The sequence below is a fragment of the Schistocerca americana genome, chromosome 10, assembly GCF_021461395.2.
Source record: "Schistocerca americana isolate TAMUIC-IGC-003095 chromosome 10, iqSchAmer2.1, whole genome shotgun sequence".
Lineage (NCBI taxonomy): Eukaryota > Metazoa > Arthropoda > Insecta > Orthoptera > Acrididae > Schistocerca > Schistocerca americana.
This window is the reverse complement of record NC_060128.1, coordinates 190,328,624-190,346,745: the sequence shown is the minus strand read 5'-3', so window position 1 is coordinate 190,346,745 and position 18,122 is coordinate 190,328,624. Positions and strand designations below refer to the sequence as shown.

At 42.5% G+C, this 18,122-nt stretch overlaps 1 protein-coding gene across 1 annotated transcript in view; it reads right to left on the bottom strand.

Moving 5' to 3' along the window:
- The window catches only part of LOC124552698 (zinc phosphodiesterase ELAC protein 1-like), a 68,269-nt gene that overhangs the window by 26,568 nt on the left and 23,579 nt on the right, over nt 1-18,122 (bottom strand). Inside the window, exons 6-7 of the mRNA XM_047127039.1 lie at nt 9,313-9,410; nt 4,173-4,353 (exon numbers count right to left, since the gene is read on the bottom strand). Of these exons, the coding sequence (XP_046982995.1) occupies nt 4,173-4,353; nt 9,313-9,410 (279 nt within the window). The remainder of the gene's footprint in view (nt 1-4,172; nt 4,354-9,312; nt 9,411-18,122) is intronic.

The following is an 18,122-nucleotide window of genomic DNA, read 5'->3' as shown; positions in this document are numbered from 1 at the left end:
ATATGAGAGATGGACGATTGGGTTGTCACGGACAGTTTGCAATAAATCACAGACCAAGAAATCATTTAAACTGTGTTACAGTCAAACACTGACAGAACCGAGGAGCCCAAAGAAAATGATACATGTGACAGTGACAGCTAACAATGATTTTCAAGCACTAGAGGTAAAGCTATATTGACAATTTATCTTACAAGAACCTGCTGGGTACAGTACAACACAAAAAACACAGCACATGTATTGTTACTATAGAGTGCCCTAAGATTTGTCAAACAGTGCAGTGAGCCACTGGTGGCTGATGTCCTCCTAATGAAAAGATGGCAGGCCATCACTGCCCAAAAATGTGAAATACGACAAGAAAAACAAAAATTACCGAGTCTTTTGAATGAGTAATTCACAAATTATTAAGTACAGTATGCACATATTAATGTACTGTAATATTAAAAACTTTATTTTAATTTTAATAAAGTAAAGAAGTGTAGCCTACAAAGAGATTTTTGAACCCCTATGATCTTCAAAACTTTAAAAAATACATAATTACAATACAAAATACCTTAGTACATACTATATCAACTAAAATAATAATTTTTTTAAAACAAAGAACCATGGACCTCGCCATTGGTGGGGAGGCTTGCGTGCCTCAGTGATACAGATAGCCGTACCGTAGGTGCAACCACAACGGAGGGGTATCTGTTGACAGGCCAGACAAACCTGTGGTTCCTGAAGAGGGGCAGCAGCCTTTTAAGTAGTTGCAGGGGCAGCAGTCTGGATGATTGACTGGTCTGGCCTTGTAACACTAACAAAAACGGCCTTGCTGTTCTGGTACTGCGAACGGCTGAAAGCAAGGGGAAACTACAGCCGTAATTTTTCCCGAGGTCATGCAGCTTTACTGTATGGTTACATGATGATGGCGTCCTCTTGGGTAAAATATTCCGGAGGTAAAATAGTCCCCCATTCGGATCTCCGGGCGGGGACTACTCAAGAGGACGTCGTTATCAGGAGAAAGAAAACTCGCGTTCTACGGATCGGAGCGTGGAATGTCAGATCCCTTAATCGGGCAGGTAGGTTAGAAAATTTAAAAAGGGAAATGGATAGGTTGAAGTTAGATATAGTAGGAATTAGTGAAGTTCGTTGGCAGGAGGAACAAGACTTTTGGTCAGGCGAATACAGGGGTATAAATACAAAATCAAATAGGGGTAATGCAGGAGTAGGTTTAATAATGAATAACAAAATAGGAGTGCAGGTAAGCTACTACAAACAGCATAGTGAACGCATTATTGTGGCCAAGATAGACACGAAGCCCATGCCTACTACAGTAGTACAAGTTTATATGCCAACTAGCTCTGCAGATGAAGAAATTGAAGAAATGTATGATGAAATAAATTAAATTATTCAGACAGTGAAGGGAGACGAAAATTGAATAGTCATTGGTGACAAATTCAGTAGCAGGAAAAGGGAGAGAAGGAAATGTAGTAGGTGAATATGGATTGGGGCTAAGAAATGAAAGAGGAAGCCGCCTGGTAGAATTTTGCACAGAGCACAACTTAATCATAACTAACACTTGGTTCAAGAATCATAAAAGAAGGCTGTATACATGGAAGAAGCCTGGAGATCTGACAGGTTTCAGATAGATTATATAATGGTAAGACAGAGATTTAGGAACCAGGTTTTAAATTGAAAGACATTTCCAGGGGCAGATGTGGACTCTGACCACAATCTATTGGTTATAAACTGTAGATTAAAACTGAAGAAACTGCAAAAAGGTGGGAATTTAAGGAGATGGGACCTGGATAAACTGACTAAACTAGAGGTTGTACAGAGTTTCAGGGAGAGCATAAGGGAACAATTGACAGGAATGGGGGAAAGAAATACAGTAGAAGAAGAACGGGTAGCTTTGAGAGATGAAGTAGTGAAGGAGCAGAGGATCAAGTAGGTAAAAAGATGAGGGCTAGTAGAAATCCTTGGGTAACAGAAGAAATATTGAATTTAATTGATGAAAGGAGAAAATATAAAAATGCAGTAAATGAAGCAGGCAAAAGGGAGTACAAAAGTCTCAAAAATGAGATCGACAGGAAGTGCAAAATGGCTAAGCAGGGATGGCTTGAGGACAGATGTAAGGATGTAGAGGCTTATCTCACTAGGGGTAAGATAGATACTGCCTACAGAAAAATTAAAGAGACCTTTGGAGAAAAGAGAACCACTTGTATGAATATCAAGAGCTCAGATGGAAACCCAGTTCTAAGCAAAGAAGGGAAAGCAGAAAGGTGGAAGGAGTATATAGAGGGTCTATACAAAGGTGACGTACTTGAGGACAACATTATGGAAATGGAAGAGGATGTAGGTGAAGATGAAATGGGAGATACGATACTGCGTGAAGAGTTTGACAGAGCACTGAAAGACCCGAGTCGAAACAAGGCCCCAGGAGTAGACAACATTCCATTAGAACAACTGACTGCCTTGGGAGAGCCAGTCCTGACAAAACCCTACCATCTGGTAAGCATGATGTGTGAGACAGGCGAAATACCCTCAGACTTCAAGAAGAATATAGTAATTCCAATCCCAAAGAATGCAGGTGTTGACAAATGTGAAAATTACCGAACTATCAGTTTAATAAGTCACAGATGCAAAATACTAACACGAATTCTTTACAGACGAATGGAAAGACTGGTAGAAGCCGACCTCGGGGCACACGTGAGGCAATACTGACCTTACGACTTATCTTAGAAGCTAGATTAAGGAAAGGCAAACCTACATTTCTAGCATTTGTAGACTTAGAGAAAGCTTTTGACAATGTTTACGAATACTCTCTTTTAAATTCTGAAGGTGGCAGGGGTAAAATACAGGGAGCGAAAAGCTATTTACAATTTGTACAGAAACCAGATGGCAGTTATAAGAGTCAGGGGACATGAAAGGGAAGCAGTGATTGGGAAGGGAGTGAGACAGGGTTTTAGCCTCTCCCCGATGTTATTCAATCTCTATATTGAGCAAGCAGTAAAGGAAACAAAAGAAAAGTTCGGAGTAGGTATTAAAATTCATGGGGAAGAAATAAAAACTTTGAGGTTCGCCGATGACATTGTAATTCTGTCAGAGACAGCAAAGGACTTGGAAGAGCAGGTGAACGGAATGGACAGTGTCTTGAAAGGAGGATATAAGATGAACAACAACAAAAGCAAAACGAGGATAATGGAATGTAGTTGAATTAAGTCGGGTGATGCTGAAGGTATTAGATTAGGAAATGAGACACTTAAAGTAGTAAAGGAAATTTGCTATTTGTGGAGCAAAATAACTGATGATGGTCGAAGTAGAGAGGATATAAGGTGTAGACTGGCAATGGCAAGGAAGGCGTTTCTGAAGAAGAGAAATTTGTTAACATTGTGTATAGATTTAAGTGACAGGAAGTCATTTCTGAAAGTATTTGTATGGAAGTGAAACATGGACGATAAATAGTTTGGACAAGAAGAGAATAGAAGCTTTCGAAATGTGGTGCTACAGAAGAAAGCTGAAGATTAGATGGTTAGATCACATAACTAATGAGGAGGTATTGAATAGGATTGGGGAGAAGAGAAGTTTGTGGCACAACTTGACTAGAAGGGATCAGTTCGTAGGACATGTTGTGAGGCATCAAGGGATCACCAATTTAATATTGGAGGGCAGCGTGGAGGGTAAAAATCGTAGAGGGAGAGCATGAGATGAATACACTAAACAGATTCAGAAGGATGTAGGTTGCAGTAGGTACTGGGATATGATGAAGCTTGCACAGGATAGCTAGCATGGAGAGCTGCATCAAACCAGTCTCAGGACTGAAGAAGACGAAGACGACGACGACGACTGGACAGATGAAAAACCTATCCACCAAGCAGCGGCAAGAGGGGGAGCAGGTGGGGGGGGGGGGGGGGGGGACATACAGGTCAAAGAAATGTGCAAGCTTTCAGAGCCAGCGGCTCCCTCCTCTGGCAGAAGGATTGAAGGGGAAGGAAGAGGGGCAAAGGAGAAAGGACTGGTTAGGTTTAGGAGGTGGGGAATGTTAGGAAACCCAGTATCGGGCAGACTTTCCAGACAGGATGAGAAAGGAATTCCGAGGCACAGTACACCGACTGAAGACCCTATACATCTCGGTACTCGTCTTTAAATTTAAATAAGTAAAAGATGTTAGCGAAGATATGAACCCGACTTACCCCTTCACCATCATCTGCAGTCTGCCGGTATCGCTGGCTGTAATGGTACAGTATGAGGACTCTGGCTCCGATATCCTTTGCAAACTGGGCAGCCATTGCAGGGGTGGAGTGGCCATTTTCTAGGGCTTTGTCCCTGAGAGCCTCTTCCAGCGTCGCCTCGTGTACTATGACATCACTATTTCTGTAAATACACACCACCGTCAGATGAATCCATCTCCACTCAGTATAGAGATCGTTGAAGCAATAGAAATGTTTTAATTGGCAAATGAAAATCAGTTCCAGGGACCCTTTAAAATGTGAAATATCTACGATGTACATACGCAGACTGAAGCAGAAAGAAAATTTGTACCGAGGTGGGGATTCGAACCCAGATCTCCTGCTCACTAGGGAGATGTGCCAACCATTATGCTACCGCAGGCACACTGACTTTGCACAACTGAACAGACTACCCTAGCACGCCTCCCTCCTTAATCCAAATTCCAATTCACAGCTCACCTTACTTGGTGCTCCCCCCTAAACTCGAACAGCACAGCACAGCACAGCACAGCACAGGCTATCCAACCATATTGGAACAGCACCTCAGTTCTCAAATGAAACAGGAGATCCTGCACGAAAACTGAGAATAGTTTCACAACTGCACGGACTACTCTAGCAACCCTCCCTTCTTAATCCAAATTCCCATTCACACATCAGCCCATTTGGTATTTCCCTAACTCCCAGCCATGCTACGAATTTTCATTGTCATCACTCCACTATAAAGCTGACGGTTCTCCATATTTGCAACTGCATTTGTACGCTAGATCAGAGTCAACACTGCTTCAACTTATCTGACATTTTTAAGACTGCCCAGGAACACAACAAACTCTCAAGTTTCTGGATATACACTTACAAGTAAAACCATTACGTCCACTGCCAACTGCAAGATCGAATTCCACGTAATGACACCGTGGGCCCGTGATGCAGTAAGAGAAGTATATCGTTGGTGCAGAGAGAAACAGGAAATCATTCTAGCAATGATACGGGTTGCAAATGGGGAAATCCACTTTAGCAAAGGGGAGATTGTTACAGATGGGCACTTTCGAATGACCTGTTCAGAAATAACGGAGCTGGTCAACTATTTGTATGCTAATGGAGTGAGGATCTACGGAAAGTGATTGAAGGATGCCGAATACGACAGGTGGTGACCTGTGGTAGATTTGATGACAGATTATACATCTGGTGCAGGCACAAGTACAGGGTGGAGAAGGGGAAATGCATGTTTCTCAGTATTGAATAACTGTACTTTTATTGCGTTTCTGAAAGCTTCATACCTTAATTAGGTTTGGAAAATAATGTTGATGGGTTGGCAATCTTCCAGTCAGACAAGAATTTGGATCCTCTCCTTAAAGTTACGAACAGCTCTCACCTATGTTTCATTTGCACAGCTTCAATTTCCTGCCGAACAGATTTCTTGAAGACATCGACTTTGCAGATCGTGTCCACGTACACGCTCTATTTCGAGCAGCCCCACCAAAAAAAAAAATCCAGATCGACAGATCTGGCGAGCGTGGAGGATGAGGACCGTAACTGTATTTGAAAATGGCGTGTCCGATGAACACTTGTCGAACCACTTCCGCAGATGCTCTAGCCGTGTGAGCTGTGGCACCATCCTGTCGGAAGCACATTTCTCTCACATTCCCTCGATGCCTTTCGAGTTCTGGATGAAGAAAGTAGCGCACTGATGCCACAGTAGGTGCAGTTCCTCCACTTCAAAAAATTAACGTCCAACAATACCTATCTTAGAGACTCCGCAAAACACTTATTTTTGATTTGAGGAATGGTTTTTTGGGCAGCTCACACTGGTTCTCCAATGTCCAGTACTGACCGTTCTAAGTGTTAACGTAACTGTTGAGATGAAAATGGGCTTCGTCACTCACGAATACTGGGACATCTGCTTCTCCTATAAGAATAACATCCACTATGGCAGAAAATCCAAATCACTTAGTTGCTGGACAATCATTTTGTACGAGTTAAATTTGAGATTATGACAAAAGACGCAATGAAGCAAACCACATGATGTATCCAGCAATACAGCCAGTCACCGAGCAAATCGTTTCGGAGGGCTGAGAACTGCCGTTCTCACTCTGTCTTCGTTTTCTGGAGTTCAAATTGAACAGGGAAGGCCAGATAGTTTCCTTTTTCGTCACAGATCCAGTATTTCTAAATGCTGCAACCCATCAGAGTACAGTGTTTCGATCTGGGACCACATCTCGATGTCCGACATTAAACTTTCGACGAAGAAGGTGCCAAACCATGACCGCAGAATCGTTCTTCCTAAAGTACTGCTCAACTGTGAACATATGATGCTCTATGGTCCGGCACTCTGTAGCAACTGAAACCACACTGTCCGAGCAGTCTGCCAACACCTGCTCAAGGTCAGTACTACCAGTCATTGATGAGTAATGGTTTAAAAAACGCGTTTCCTCTGCCCCACCCTGTACTTCTGAGAAAGTCGTTCACTACACACCGTCGAACGTGAGCCTACGCAGCAGATGCCCCTTTTTCATTCTCAAGTTATCCACCAACATTATCAATTGCAATTCGACTAGGTCTTATCACGTTTCTGGACGCATGTGGCACCATACGTCTACACACAGGTTCAGCAATTCCTGTAACTTATAGGCCCAGCAATTCCTGTAACTTATAGGCCAGCGATGTGTCAGTGCAGAGAAGGTGCCGGATAGTGTGCCAAATGTGTTCTGTCCAGTTCAGATCAGGCGAATCTGATGACAGAGACATTGACGTGAGTTTACTGTCTTGGTCCTCCGACCACTGGAGCACTGTTCTGGCCTCGTGACATGACGCGGACTTATCCCACTCAAAGATGTCATCGTCATCCAGTTCAGATCAGGCGAATCTGATGACAGGGACATTGACGTGAGTTTACTGTCTTGGTCCTCCGACCACTGGAGCACTGTTCTAGCCTCGTGACATGACGCGGACTTATCCCACTCAAAGATGTCATCGTCATCGGGGAAACACGATCGAGCACAAAAGGGTGTGTGTGGTCTGGAGTGATGTTCACGTAGTCACAGCTAATTCAGTGTCCTCGACTGCTACTACAGGACCCACAGAAGCTAAGCAAATGTCTCCCACAGCACAGTGGTGCCTCAATTAGCCTGTCACGTGGTGCAGTGCACACTTTGAGCAGCCATTCCGCATGGACGACTGTTTATCCAGACAACTGTTAACCTGGTGTCAGAATGAACACGATTCATCTGTCTGGGGGACACCTGTCCATTTTCTGTGGTCCAATCTCGACAACCTCGCATCCGCTCCAATCACAACTGACGAGGTCATCGGGCCAACGTGGAAACACGTAGGGATCATCTGCTATAGAGCCCCGTGATCAACAGTGTGTGGTGAATGGTGTTCTCCAGTGCTCAGTACTCAAAAACTATCAATGTTAAGAGTTTAAATACCAATGTTTTGATATTCATCCTGCAGGAAAGTTTTTGTAGAATGTAAATACTTTAGGATTAAAGCGGAGCACTCACCAAAAAGCAAAATGGTTGAGTTGTTGATAGGTACACACAACAGAAGGGAAACTTGCTATGCCTTGACATGGTCCTGACTAGACTAACAATGCCAATGTTATTTTTTGGCAGATAGAGTGGTTTCGGTGAGTGTAGTGTGAGATGATGTGCGTACACGGAGAGGGAGGGGAGAGGTACTGGAGGCGAGTGGCTAACGGCTCGGAGGGAGGCGGCCAGTTGAGGGCTAGGAATGTGCATGGGAGAGGTGCAAGGTATATGGGCCGGCACAATTGAAGTGGCCATTGGAAGTGGTGTACATCAAAGGGAATGTGAATTGGGAGGGGTTGACAGGGTAGAGGAAGTGAAAACTATTGGGTGGAGGGTGCTGGGAAAGTGGATTACTCAAGATTGGGGCCAGGATGGTTATGGGAGCAAAGGATGTGTTGTAAGGGTAACTCCCACCTCCATAGTTCTCAGAAGCTGGAGGTGGAGGGAAGGATCCCGATAGTTTGGGTTGTGAAGCAGCAACTGAATTTGTGCTTGTCCTCCATCCACCCAACTCACCTGATGCCACCACCATCACAATCAGTCTAGCTGGCACAAATAGCGGCACGGGTGTGGGAACACACGTGGGGTTTTATTTTACTTTAGCTTGTCAAAGGATAACTCTCACAGAATAACTCAAAGCTAGCAAGTTTTCCTTCTTTTGTGTGTTGCTTTCGACAACTCGTATGGAAATAGTTTGTGGAACAAATGGCATCCTACATCTGCTTGTATTGTGTAGAGAGTCACTGCAGGCCCACCAATCACTTGCCAGAGGATCCTTCAATCCTCTCGCCTCATTGTCTTCCTGATGTCTCCAGATCTGGTAGACCCAAGCGGGTGCCATTTCGTGTCTATTTCCTCCAACATCATCTGACAGGATATTTTGAATGATCCCCTGGCAAGCCACACGGCATGTCGACCAGCCTACGATTAGACCCATCTTTAGCTGATGCAATTGTGGGACATATCACCTAATATGCCGACCTGGCATTCTGTGCCTACTAACCGCCACCTCAAATCGGGATGTGATCACCACGTGAGAGACTCTTCCACTGTGCGCCGCTTAAACAGGGTCCCGTGACGTAATGCAGCCTCACTGAAAGGTCTGGGCACATGCTCATTGGCACCAAACTTTAATCATTTGCATATTGGATCTCAATGTACTTATCGGCAAAATTGCACATTTGTACCTTTCTTCCCTATTGGTGTGCTATTTTCAGTGTTCTTGAGTGTATTATGGAGCGCTCTTTAAATAAAATGTAATTTTAACGTTGTTTAAAAAGTTATAATCTTAAGTTTATATAACCATCTTATAATTAATTCTCATATCGATACGTATAGCTTAGTCTCATCTTTATAGAACACATGTATGCAAAAATCATTGCAATGAAAATATACATGTGTTTTCAAGATTTGCACTGTAATGCATGCCATAAAATGAACATGATTTCTTGGACAAATAAATGAATAAAAAGTGAAATAAATTTTCGTCTCTGGGGAAATCAGTTACAAATTTATGAGTCTCGTCAACACCCTTCAGTACAGCAAAATATATTTGCATTAATAAAACAAATACTAACTGAGAAATCTTCTTCATCCTGGAAGCATCACAGGTGTCCCCAACAATGGTTACCTTACGACCCTTTTTCTTCGGTCCCAATACACTTGACGGTTCTATCTAGTTGTGTTAAGGTAGGATGATAATTACAGAAAAATGTATAGTCACAATCATTAGAAAATTAGCAGTAACAACAAGAAAAACAGTGTCAGCACACACTCCAGGAAATTTTCAGACACAAAACTATCACAAAGTATTACATGCAAATAACAAAAACTCTTCCTACTCTCATTTTCTTTCACAAAAGGGAAGACATTCATCATGTCATATTTATTATAAGCAGTAAGTCGAACATACCATTGACACTAAAACCATAAACACTTACCGTCATCAGAACTGGCGGTTACCATTTGTGATGGGGAAGTCTTTCTATTGCCTACTACAGTGTATCACAGACACCTGCTGTCTTACTTTTCTGTCAGCAAAGTATGCACAATTCAGAAAAGACACCCTAAAACTGCCAAAAGCTGCTACATTATTAATTTTTACTATTTTTATGACTATATACTTATTAAGTATCACCATGTCAAGAAATACTATCAACATAACATGGGAAGACAGTTCATCTACATCAAACTTACAGACGTAACACAAAAGTGCACCAAGCATCATGGTATTACAATATACAGTGTGATCCAAAAAGTCATGCACTTGAAAATAAATGTCTTTGTAAGCAAGAGTTGCTTTGCACTCATATGGTCAGTCACTGCAAGGTTGCAAAACAGGTATCACCAACAGCAAACGAAGATGGTAATACAATGGGTCAAGTCACATAAGATCCATAGTACATTACAGTTCCATTGCTTCATAAATATACAATTTTTTTAGGAGTTTTGATTAACAGTATTTTGACATTTGTTTGTATACACATGTTGCAGACGTATTTTATTGGAAATATCCAGATACCGCAGTGCTAAACAATTCAACAGTAACAATATTAATCATCCATTTCCAGGAAAAACAAATTGTTGTAGACAAGAAGAGAACTGGGGGACTGGCAATTTTAATGGACACAAAACTGACCAACACGAAGGATGGTGATACTGTTTGCCCTGAAACAATGCGAGGACACTATCTGTCCAAACCCAGATTTGTATTGTAGTGATCAGAAACCAAAGCAGCAGTCAAAATCTCACACGTATCATCTTTGTAGTGCAAAGGAATTTAAGATTCCAGAAAAAGAGAAATGTCTAGTGTACTGTACGTGGTTACAATCAGTTGTTGACATTGTAAAGATAAAGATATCAATCCCATACCACACGGGTGGAACCTAACCTCGACGCATCTTTGCCCCAGCTAGTTGGTGTCCCCGACAGGGAAATCCCACTGTACTGGAACTGTGCAGCTCGGTGCCCACCATTTGTTTTGGCACGTTAGTAACTGACTACAGCCAGAGCCTCCATAAAGAATTGGTCACCAGTGTGAGTGCAGTGCGTGATTTGGTAAAAAATTTATTAATTTATAAAGTCAAGGAAAGACTCTTAAGGCTACCATAAAGAGCCTACTAGCAATGGCTAACTCAATTCACACCGTGTTAAGTGAGTGAATGTGGCTGCAGAGCGACTGATTAGGCTCGTGCGGACAGTCTCGCTCGTGCTTGAAGTATAATCGATGGAGTGCTACCAGACTGGTGTGAACTTGATTTAACATCATCATGTTGATAGCATTTTGGTGGGAATTCTGCTCAGAGTTACTGAAGTCACAGATAGGGCACGTCTACAGTTTGCCCTCAGTTCTGTCATAACTGTGAAGTCCGACTGTCTGCTAATCGAACAGCCAAAAATACACGAACTGGCTCAGTAAAAAGGAGGATCAACTTACAACATCTACGTAATTGCAGAACCGGACCAGATTTTCTTCACTGACCGAGAGTGGTTTCACCTTAGTGGATATGCGAACAGCCAGAACCCACATGTCTTCCACGAAAACAACTCGCATTGTCAGAAAACTGGAGTCTGGTGAGCTGTCTAATAGTGGGCCCAGTTTTCTTTGAAACTATAATGCACAGCATTGTGCAGCAACCCATCATGTTGATAGTATTTTGGTGGACATTATGCTCAGAGTTACTGAGGTCACAGATGTCTACAGGCAAATGGTTGGGAGCTTTCTCAAACTGGCACATCTTGAGGCACACGAACATTATTATTCATTGCAGCAGGATACTGCCACTTGTCACACATCTAGTCAAACAATTCATTTCTTAAGAGAATTTTCTGGTGGTCAAATCATCTGTAAAGGATTATGGCCACCAAGTTCTCACAATTTAATGTCTCCAATCTTCTTCCTGTGGGCCTACCTTAAATAAAGGGCCTATGAATACCGTATTTACTCGAATCTAAGCTGCACTTTTTTTCCGGGTTTTGTAATCCAAAAAACCGCCTGCGGCTTAAAATCGAGTGCAAAGTAAGCGGAAGTTCTGAAAAATGTTGGTAGGTGCCGCCACACCTAACTTCTGCTGTTGAATATATGTAGCGCTACACAGGCATGCTTTGCAGGCACAAAGATAAATACTGGCACCAAAACCTCTGCGGCAGTAAATAAATAAAAAAAAGTGGAAGAAGAGATTTTTTTTTCTCCGCCCCGAGTTTCGACCACTGCATTTTCATACATTATCCAACGAAGTAAATACAATTCCGTATTGTTCATCTTCGAAAGTAGCAGCATTTCAATGTACTACGAAAATCCGACTTGCAAGACTGTTTGGGATGTTTGTCAATATGGCCACCTCTACGTTCTGAATTTTTTTCCTACCTGTGAGAAGAGATGGTTGCTAATAGGAACTTTTATGAATTGTGAATCACATGCAGTATTCTCTTCACCATAAGAATAATATGAATATAAACATTTTGCCATGTATTCTTTGCTGCTGCTATCTCATTTAAATCCTGTCTGCCTAATAAACTACGAAACTAGGGTGAGACAACAGCAAACGCGGAAGAATATACATAGCATGTCATGTTTATATTCATATTATTCTTATGCCTAATAGTGATACAGTCAGAAATGAAGCACGGCAATTGACTGGATTTTTAAATCTAAGCTGACTAATTTCTGTGCAGAATATAACGTACTAAAGAGGCGTCTGCAAAGATTTTCAAACAGAGAAAAATTTTCGCTAAACTCTCGTTCAGAACATCTTCTATCATACGCAGTCTATTATTTGGTGCTTGTTAATCATTATCAAAGAAAGCATCAGTGCAAGTAACAACAAATAGCAGTCTCTTGCCATTGTTTCGCTAATGAGACGATTCCTCTCTTTTTTTTTTTTTTTTTTTTTTATTTATTGTAAGCAGCGGTAGCGCGCACAAAAGCGAGCCATGCCGCGAGCGGACACTGGTCGTAAACACGCATTATCAGAATGTAACAAACAATGCATGACACAGTACAGTAATGCATTTTCAGCTTAGAGTGACGTAAACACCTATAACAAAGAGAACGGTACTTATCAGATCAAAGAAAAATAAGCAATCAATTCAAACCACACGAAGCACATGAAAAAGTAAAGGTACGCGTATAAATACGGACGGAGCGCCTGACGCATAGCAATGGCTACCTGGTAAAGCTTAACTGCTAATCTTACCACTCGAACCAAACTACTGTAGCTGTATAGTCATCCATTCGACCTAAATTGTGTCTCATATTATACAATGGACCAACTTTGTTTCGATTTGGAGGTGCGGCCTAAAACTTTTCTCTCCCCTTGAATTTCGAGTCTCAAATTTCAGGTGCGGCCTAGATTTGGAGAAATTTTTTTTCCTTGATTTTGACTCATTTTTCAGGTGTGGCTTAGATTCGAGTAAATACGGTACAGACTGCAAACACTGACAGAACTAATGATGAACACAATTATGGAGACTAGCAACATCAGGGTCAATGTGCTCTACAAAGTGACCTCGAGGGAGTTTCTACACGTGTGGGGTTGCAAAGAAATATACACACACATTTTTTTATGTAAGCGACTTTTCGATCACCCTGCACTTCAGTCTGCTGAACGTAACTCGTTCATCTGATGTCAACAGACTGAAATTGTAAAATCGAGATGCTCGATACGGTGGACATCTGAGTTACGCCTGTAGTTTCGATGCCACTGAACCATTCTCCCATGTTACATTGACAATATATTATTGTTTGATGATGATTTAATCTATACAACTACATAAACACAAGTTGTAGCTTAATGTTGTTATCAAAAATCTCAAATGCGTACATTATACATCTTCAGCCATACGGTAATGAGCAGCACGGGATGAGCGCATACTTCACCCGGCTACTGTCCAATCCCAGGTCTCGCCGCCGCCATTTCTCACTCGAGTAGCTCTCGAACTGACCTGATGAGCTCATTTACCGATTCCATTGATGACTTATTGATATTGCAGCCACAAAATACTGTTTATTTTTATTTTGTGTCGTATGTTTCCATATATGTACTCTATAGTGCTGAGGGAGGATTCATTTCACAATCATCAATGCTCTCAGTCCCTCTTTTATATGCATGACAATGACTCGGCACCTCAATTGTTGCACGAGTTGCTACCTTTACTCCTCAAGTGCTCATTTAAACACACCTCAAAGTGTAGTGCTCATTGGAGCGAATAGGAAAAGTCCTGTGTGGTTACACAATACACAAAGTACACCATCAATACTGAAGATGCAGACAGCTAGCTGTCTTGGCTGAGAGGAAATCTGTAATTCTTGCATTTTATGTGACAACTAGGACATGCACTGATGTGAGAGTAGCCACGGGATAATGATATGCACATATACAGATGGCAGTACTATCGCATGCCATGGACAAGGTATAAAAGGGCAGTGCATTGGCAGAACTGTCATTTTTACTCAGGCGATTCATGTAAAAAGGTTTCTGGATTTATTATGGCTGCACAATGAGAATTAGCAGACTTTGAACATGAAACGGTAGTTGGAGCTAGATACATGGGACATTCCATTTCCAGAAATTGTTACAGAATTCAATATTCTGAGATTCACAGCGTCAAGAGAGCCGAGAAGAACAAATTTCAAGCATTATCTCTCACCACAGACAATGCAGCAGCCAACTGGCTTCACTTAATGACCGAGAGCAGCCATATTTGTGTCAAGTTGTCTGAGCTTACAGACGAGCAACACTGCGTGAAATAACCACGGAGATCAATATGAGACTTACGCATCCATTAGGATAGTGTGGTGAAATTCGGCATTAATGGCCTACGGCAGCTTACAACTGATACGAGTGCCTTTGTTAACAGTATGACATCGTTTACAGTACTTGTGACAATACTGGTTTGACCCTAAACAACTCTAAAACTGTGGCCTGTTCATATGAGACCCTATTTCAGTCTGTAAGACCTGAAGCTAGGGTTCGAGCGTGGCACAAACCCCACGAAGCCAGGGACCCAAGTTGTCAACAAGACACAGTGCGAGCTGGTGGTGGCTCCATAATGTTGTTGGCTGTGTTTACATGGAATGGACTGGGTCCCCTGGTCCAACTCAACCAATCTTTTTGACAGGAGACTGTTAGGTTTGGCTACTTAGAGACCATCTGAAAACATTCGTGGACTTCATATTCCCAAACAACAATGGAATTTTTATGGGTGATGATGTACCATGTCACCAAGCCAACATTGTTTGTGATTGGTTTGAAGAACATTCTGGACAGTTCAAGTAAATGATTCAGCCACTCTGATCACCCAACATGGATATCACTGAACATTTATGGGACACAGTCTAGAGCAGGCTCTTCCAACCGAGCTCCAGGGAGCCGGAGCACTCCGGAGCGCTCATTTCGGCAGCTCGAGGGGTAAAGCGAACTCACTGCCCCCTGGCCGCATGCAGCCGCAACTGACGCAATAATCCGTATTCAATGACAGCTATGACTAGCCGCGGGAGCCCTGTACCTCAATTGGAAGATACCTTTCTATTCATTGAGAGGGATGGTCGTCCGCAATGTCTTGTATGTCAAAGTATTTAATTCTGCGAAGAGGTACAATATACAACGACATTATACACGTCTTCACGCAGCGCACTTCGATCAGGTAGACGGCGTTGCACACAGAACTGGTAGCCAGGCTTAAGAATGACATATCAGGAGACGCAAGTTCAAAAATGGTTTTGTAATACGAAGGGTATCAAAACATGCAACATAGTTCGTGTTCTGTAATGCGTTTATAATTTTCAGGTGAATGAGAGCGGAGAAAACACTACTGAATCTGCAACTCGAGCAAGCTACAGGGTCACTCACATCATTGCGACAAGTGGCAAGCCATTTTCGGTGGGACCACTCGTAAAATCATGCATGGTAGCAGTTGCAGAATGTTTGTTTCCAATGGAGGTGCAGGCAATTGAAGGGGTTTCGCTGTCAAAGCAAACAAAGTCTCATTGAATCGTGGACATGGCAGTGGATTTAGAGACACAGCTCAGGGAAAAGGCGGAGAGCTTCGTTGCATTTTCGCTAGCACGTGACAAAAGCACCAACATATCGGACTGTGCTCAACTTGCAGTCTTTGTGCGAAATGTCGACATGGAGCTGCAAGTAACTCAAGAACTCTCGGATGTGGTACCACCCGATTACACCGAAACAGGACGTGACATTTTTGAAGCTGTTTGTGAGTCAGTGGACAATATGAATTTGCCGTGGGGTAAGCTCCATTCTGTAGCGACAGACGGTGCACCACAAATGATCGGGCATCAACAAGGTTTTGCTTCTAGTTTGAAAAATAAACTCAGGGGCAAATTCAGGAAAGACATTTTGACTCTTCATTGTTTTATTCACCAAGAGGCACTGTGTGCTGAAACAGTAGAGCTAGGTGGCGTAATGAAAGATGTCGTGAAGTGTGTGAATTTTGTGCGGCGTCACGGTATGAATCATCGCCAATTCAAAGGATTCCTGAAAGATATGGAAGTGGAGTATGGGGATACACCTTACCATAGTACAGTTCGTTGCCTGACTCGGGGAAAAGTTCTTGATGTTTTCTTTGCCATTCGTGAGGAAATATCCCATTTTCTCGAAATGAAATGGGAATAAATGCGTTGTCTGAAAGATATAAAATGGATATCAGACCTGGCGTTCCTAGCTGATATAACTGTGAATCTGAATAATTTAAATCTGTCACTGCAGGGCAAAGGGCAGCTAATCGTTGACATGCACGACCAGATCAAAAAGTTCATGGGAAAGTTACGTATATTTGAGAGGAAGATGAGTAATGGACGTTTAACGTTCTTCAATCGTCTTGCTTCTTTAAAACTACCTGAAGGTACTACTATCGGCGATTACCAAGCAAAGTTAAAACAGCTCATCATGTCGTTTGAAATACGATTCAGAGACCTCACTAGTTTAGAAATGGAACTTAAGGTGTTCAGCACTCCTTTTTCAGTTTCCCCCGATGACCTGTCACCGTCACTTCAATTGGAGATAATTGATTTGCAGAGGTTCAAATGGCTCTGAGCACTATGGGACTTAACATATGAGGTCATCAGTCCCCTAGAACTTAAAACTACTTAAACCCAACTAACCTAAGGACATCACACATCCATGCCCGAGGCAGGATCCGAACCTGCGACCGTAGTGGTCGTGCGGTTCCGGACTGTAGCGCCTAGAATCGCTCCGCCACAACAGCCGGCAATTCATTTGCAAAATTCAACTTTGTTGAAAAAGAGGTACTGCAACACGGATTTGTCACGATGATATTTTTCACTACAGCAAAAGAAATTTCCCAAGCTTCACAACAATGCCGCTCAGATCATGTGCATGTTTGGATCTACGTATTGTTGGGAGCAGCTTTTCTCAGCAATGAAAAATGTAAAAAGAAGGAACGATCATTTCTTGAGGATGCAACAATGAAGGCCATCCTCCGCATTAACGCTGCGAACACTTTGATGCATGATATTTCCGATCTTGTAATGAAAAGAAGATGTCAAGCTGCAAAGGCCCAATAAATTTAGTATGCAATTTCTTGTAAAACAGTTGTTTCTTATTTATTTCCTGAACATCGTATTTCCTGGTGTAGCATGTCACCACGTCTTAGCAGCTAAGAGTATGAGGTTGTCGATCTTGTAAGACGCAGCTGGCACATCAAAACACTCGCCTTGCCACCTGCCTCAGCCAGCCGTGCCACGCGCCGGCCCACTCGAGTGGTCACAGCGAGCAACACAGCTCCCTGGAGCAGGGAGCGCTCCGCGGCTCACAACGGAGCCGACGAGCTGGAACAGCCTGGTCTGGAGGCTAGCTGGTGCACAACATCCTGCATTGGCAACACTTTCACAATTACAGATAGCTATGGAGGCAGCATGGCTCAATATTCCTGCAAGCGCTTCCAAAGACTTGTTGAGTCAACACCTCATCAAGTTGCTGCACGCAGGAGGTGGTCCGACGCAATATTAGGAGGTCTTCAACGACTTTTGTTACTTCAGTGTATGCTGTGGCAGTGAACAATGCTGCTGCTGCTACTACTACTACTACTACTACTACTACTACTACTACTACTATTAGTATCATCATTATCATCATCATCATCATCATCTAATCATTTTATCAGGCAATCACAAAACTTGATCCCAGCTCATCACAAAATGTGGCATATACTGATAATATCACTTCTCTTCAAAGCCTAAGCAGTATGTCTCTCTCAGCAATACTGTGAATGGGAAATTTTCGTTTTCTCTTTTATTTCCTCCACTGTTGTCTACAGCTTTCACCCCTTTACCATACAGGAAATTTCACTTTATGAGGTATCACATCTGGTTCTGTTGTGATAACATTTATTTCTGGTGTTAAAAAGA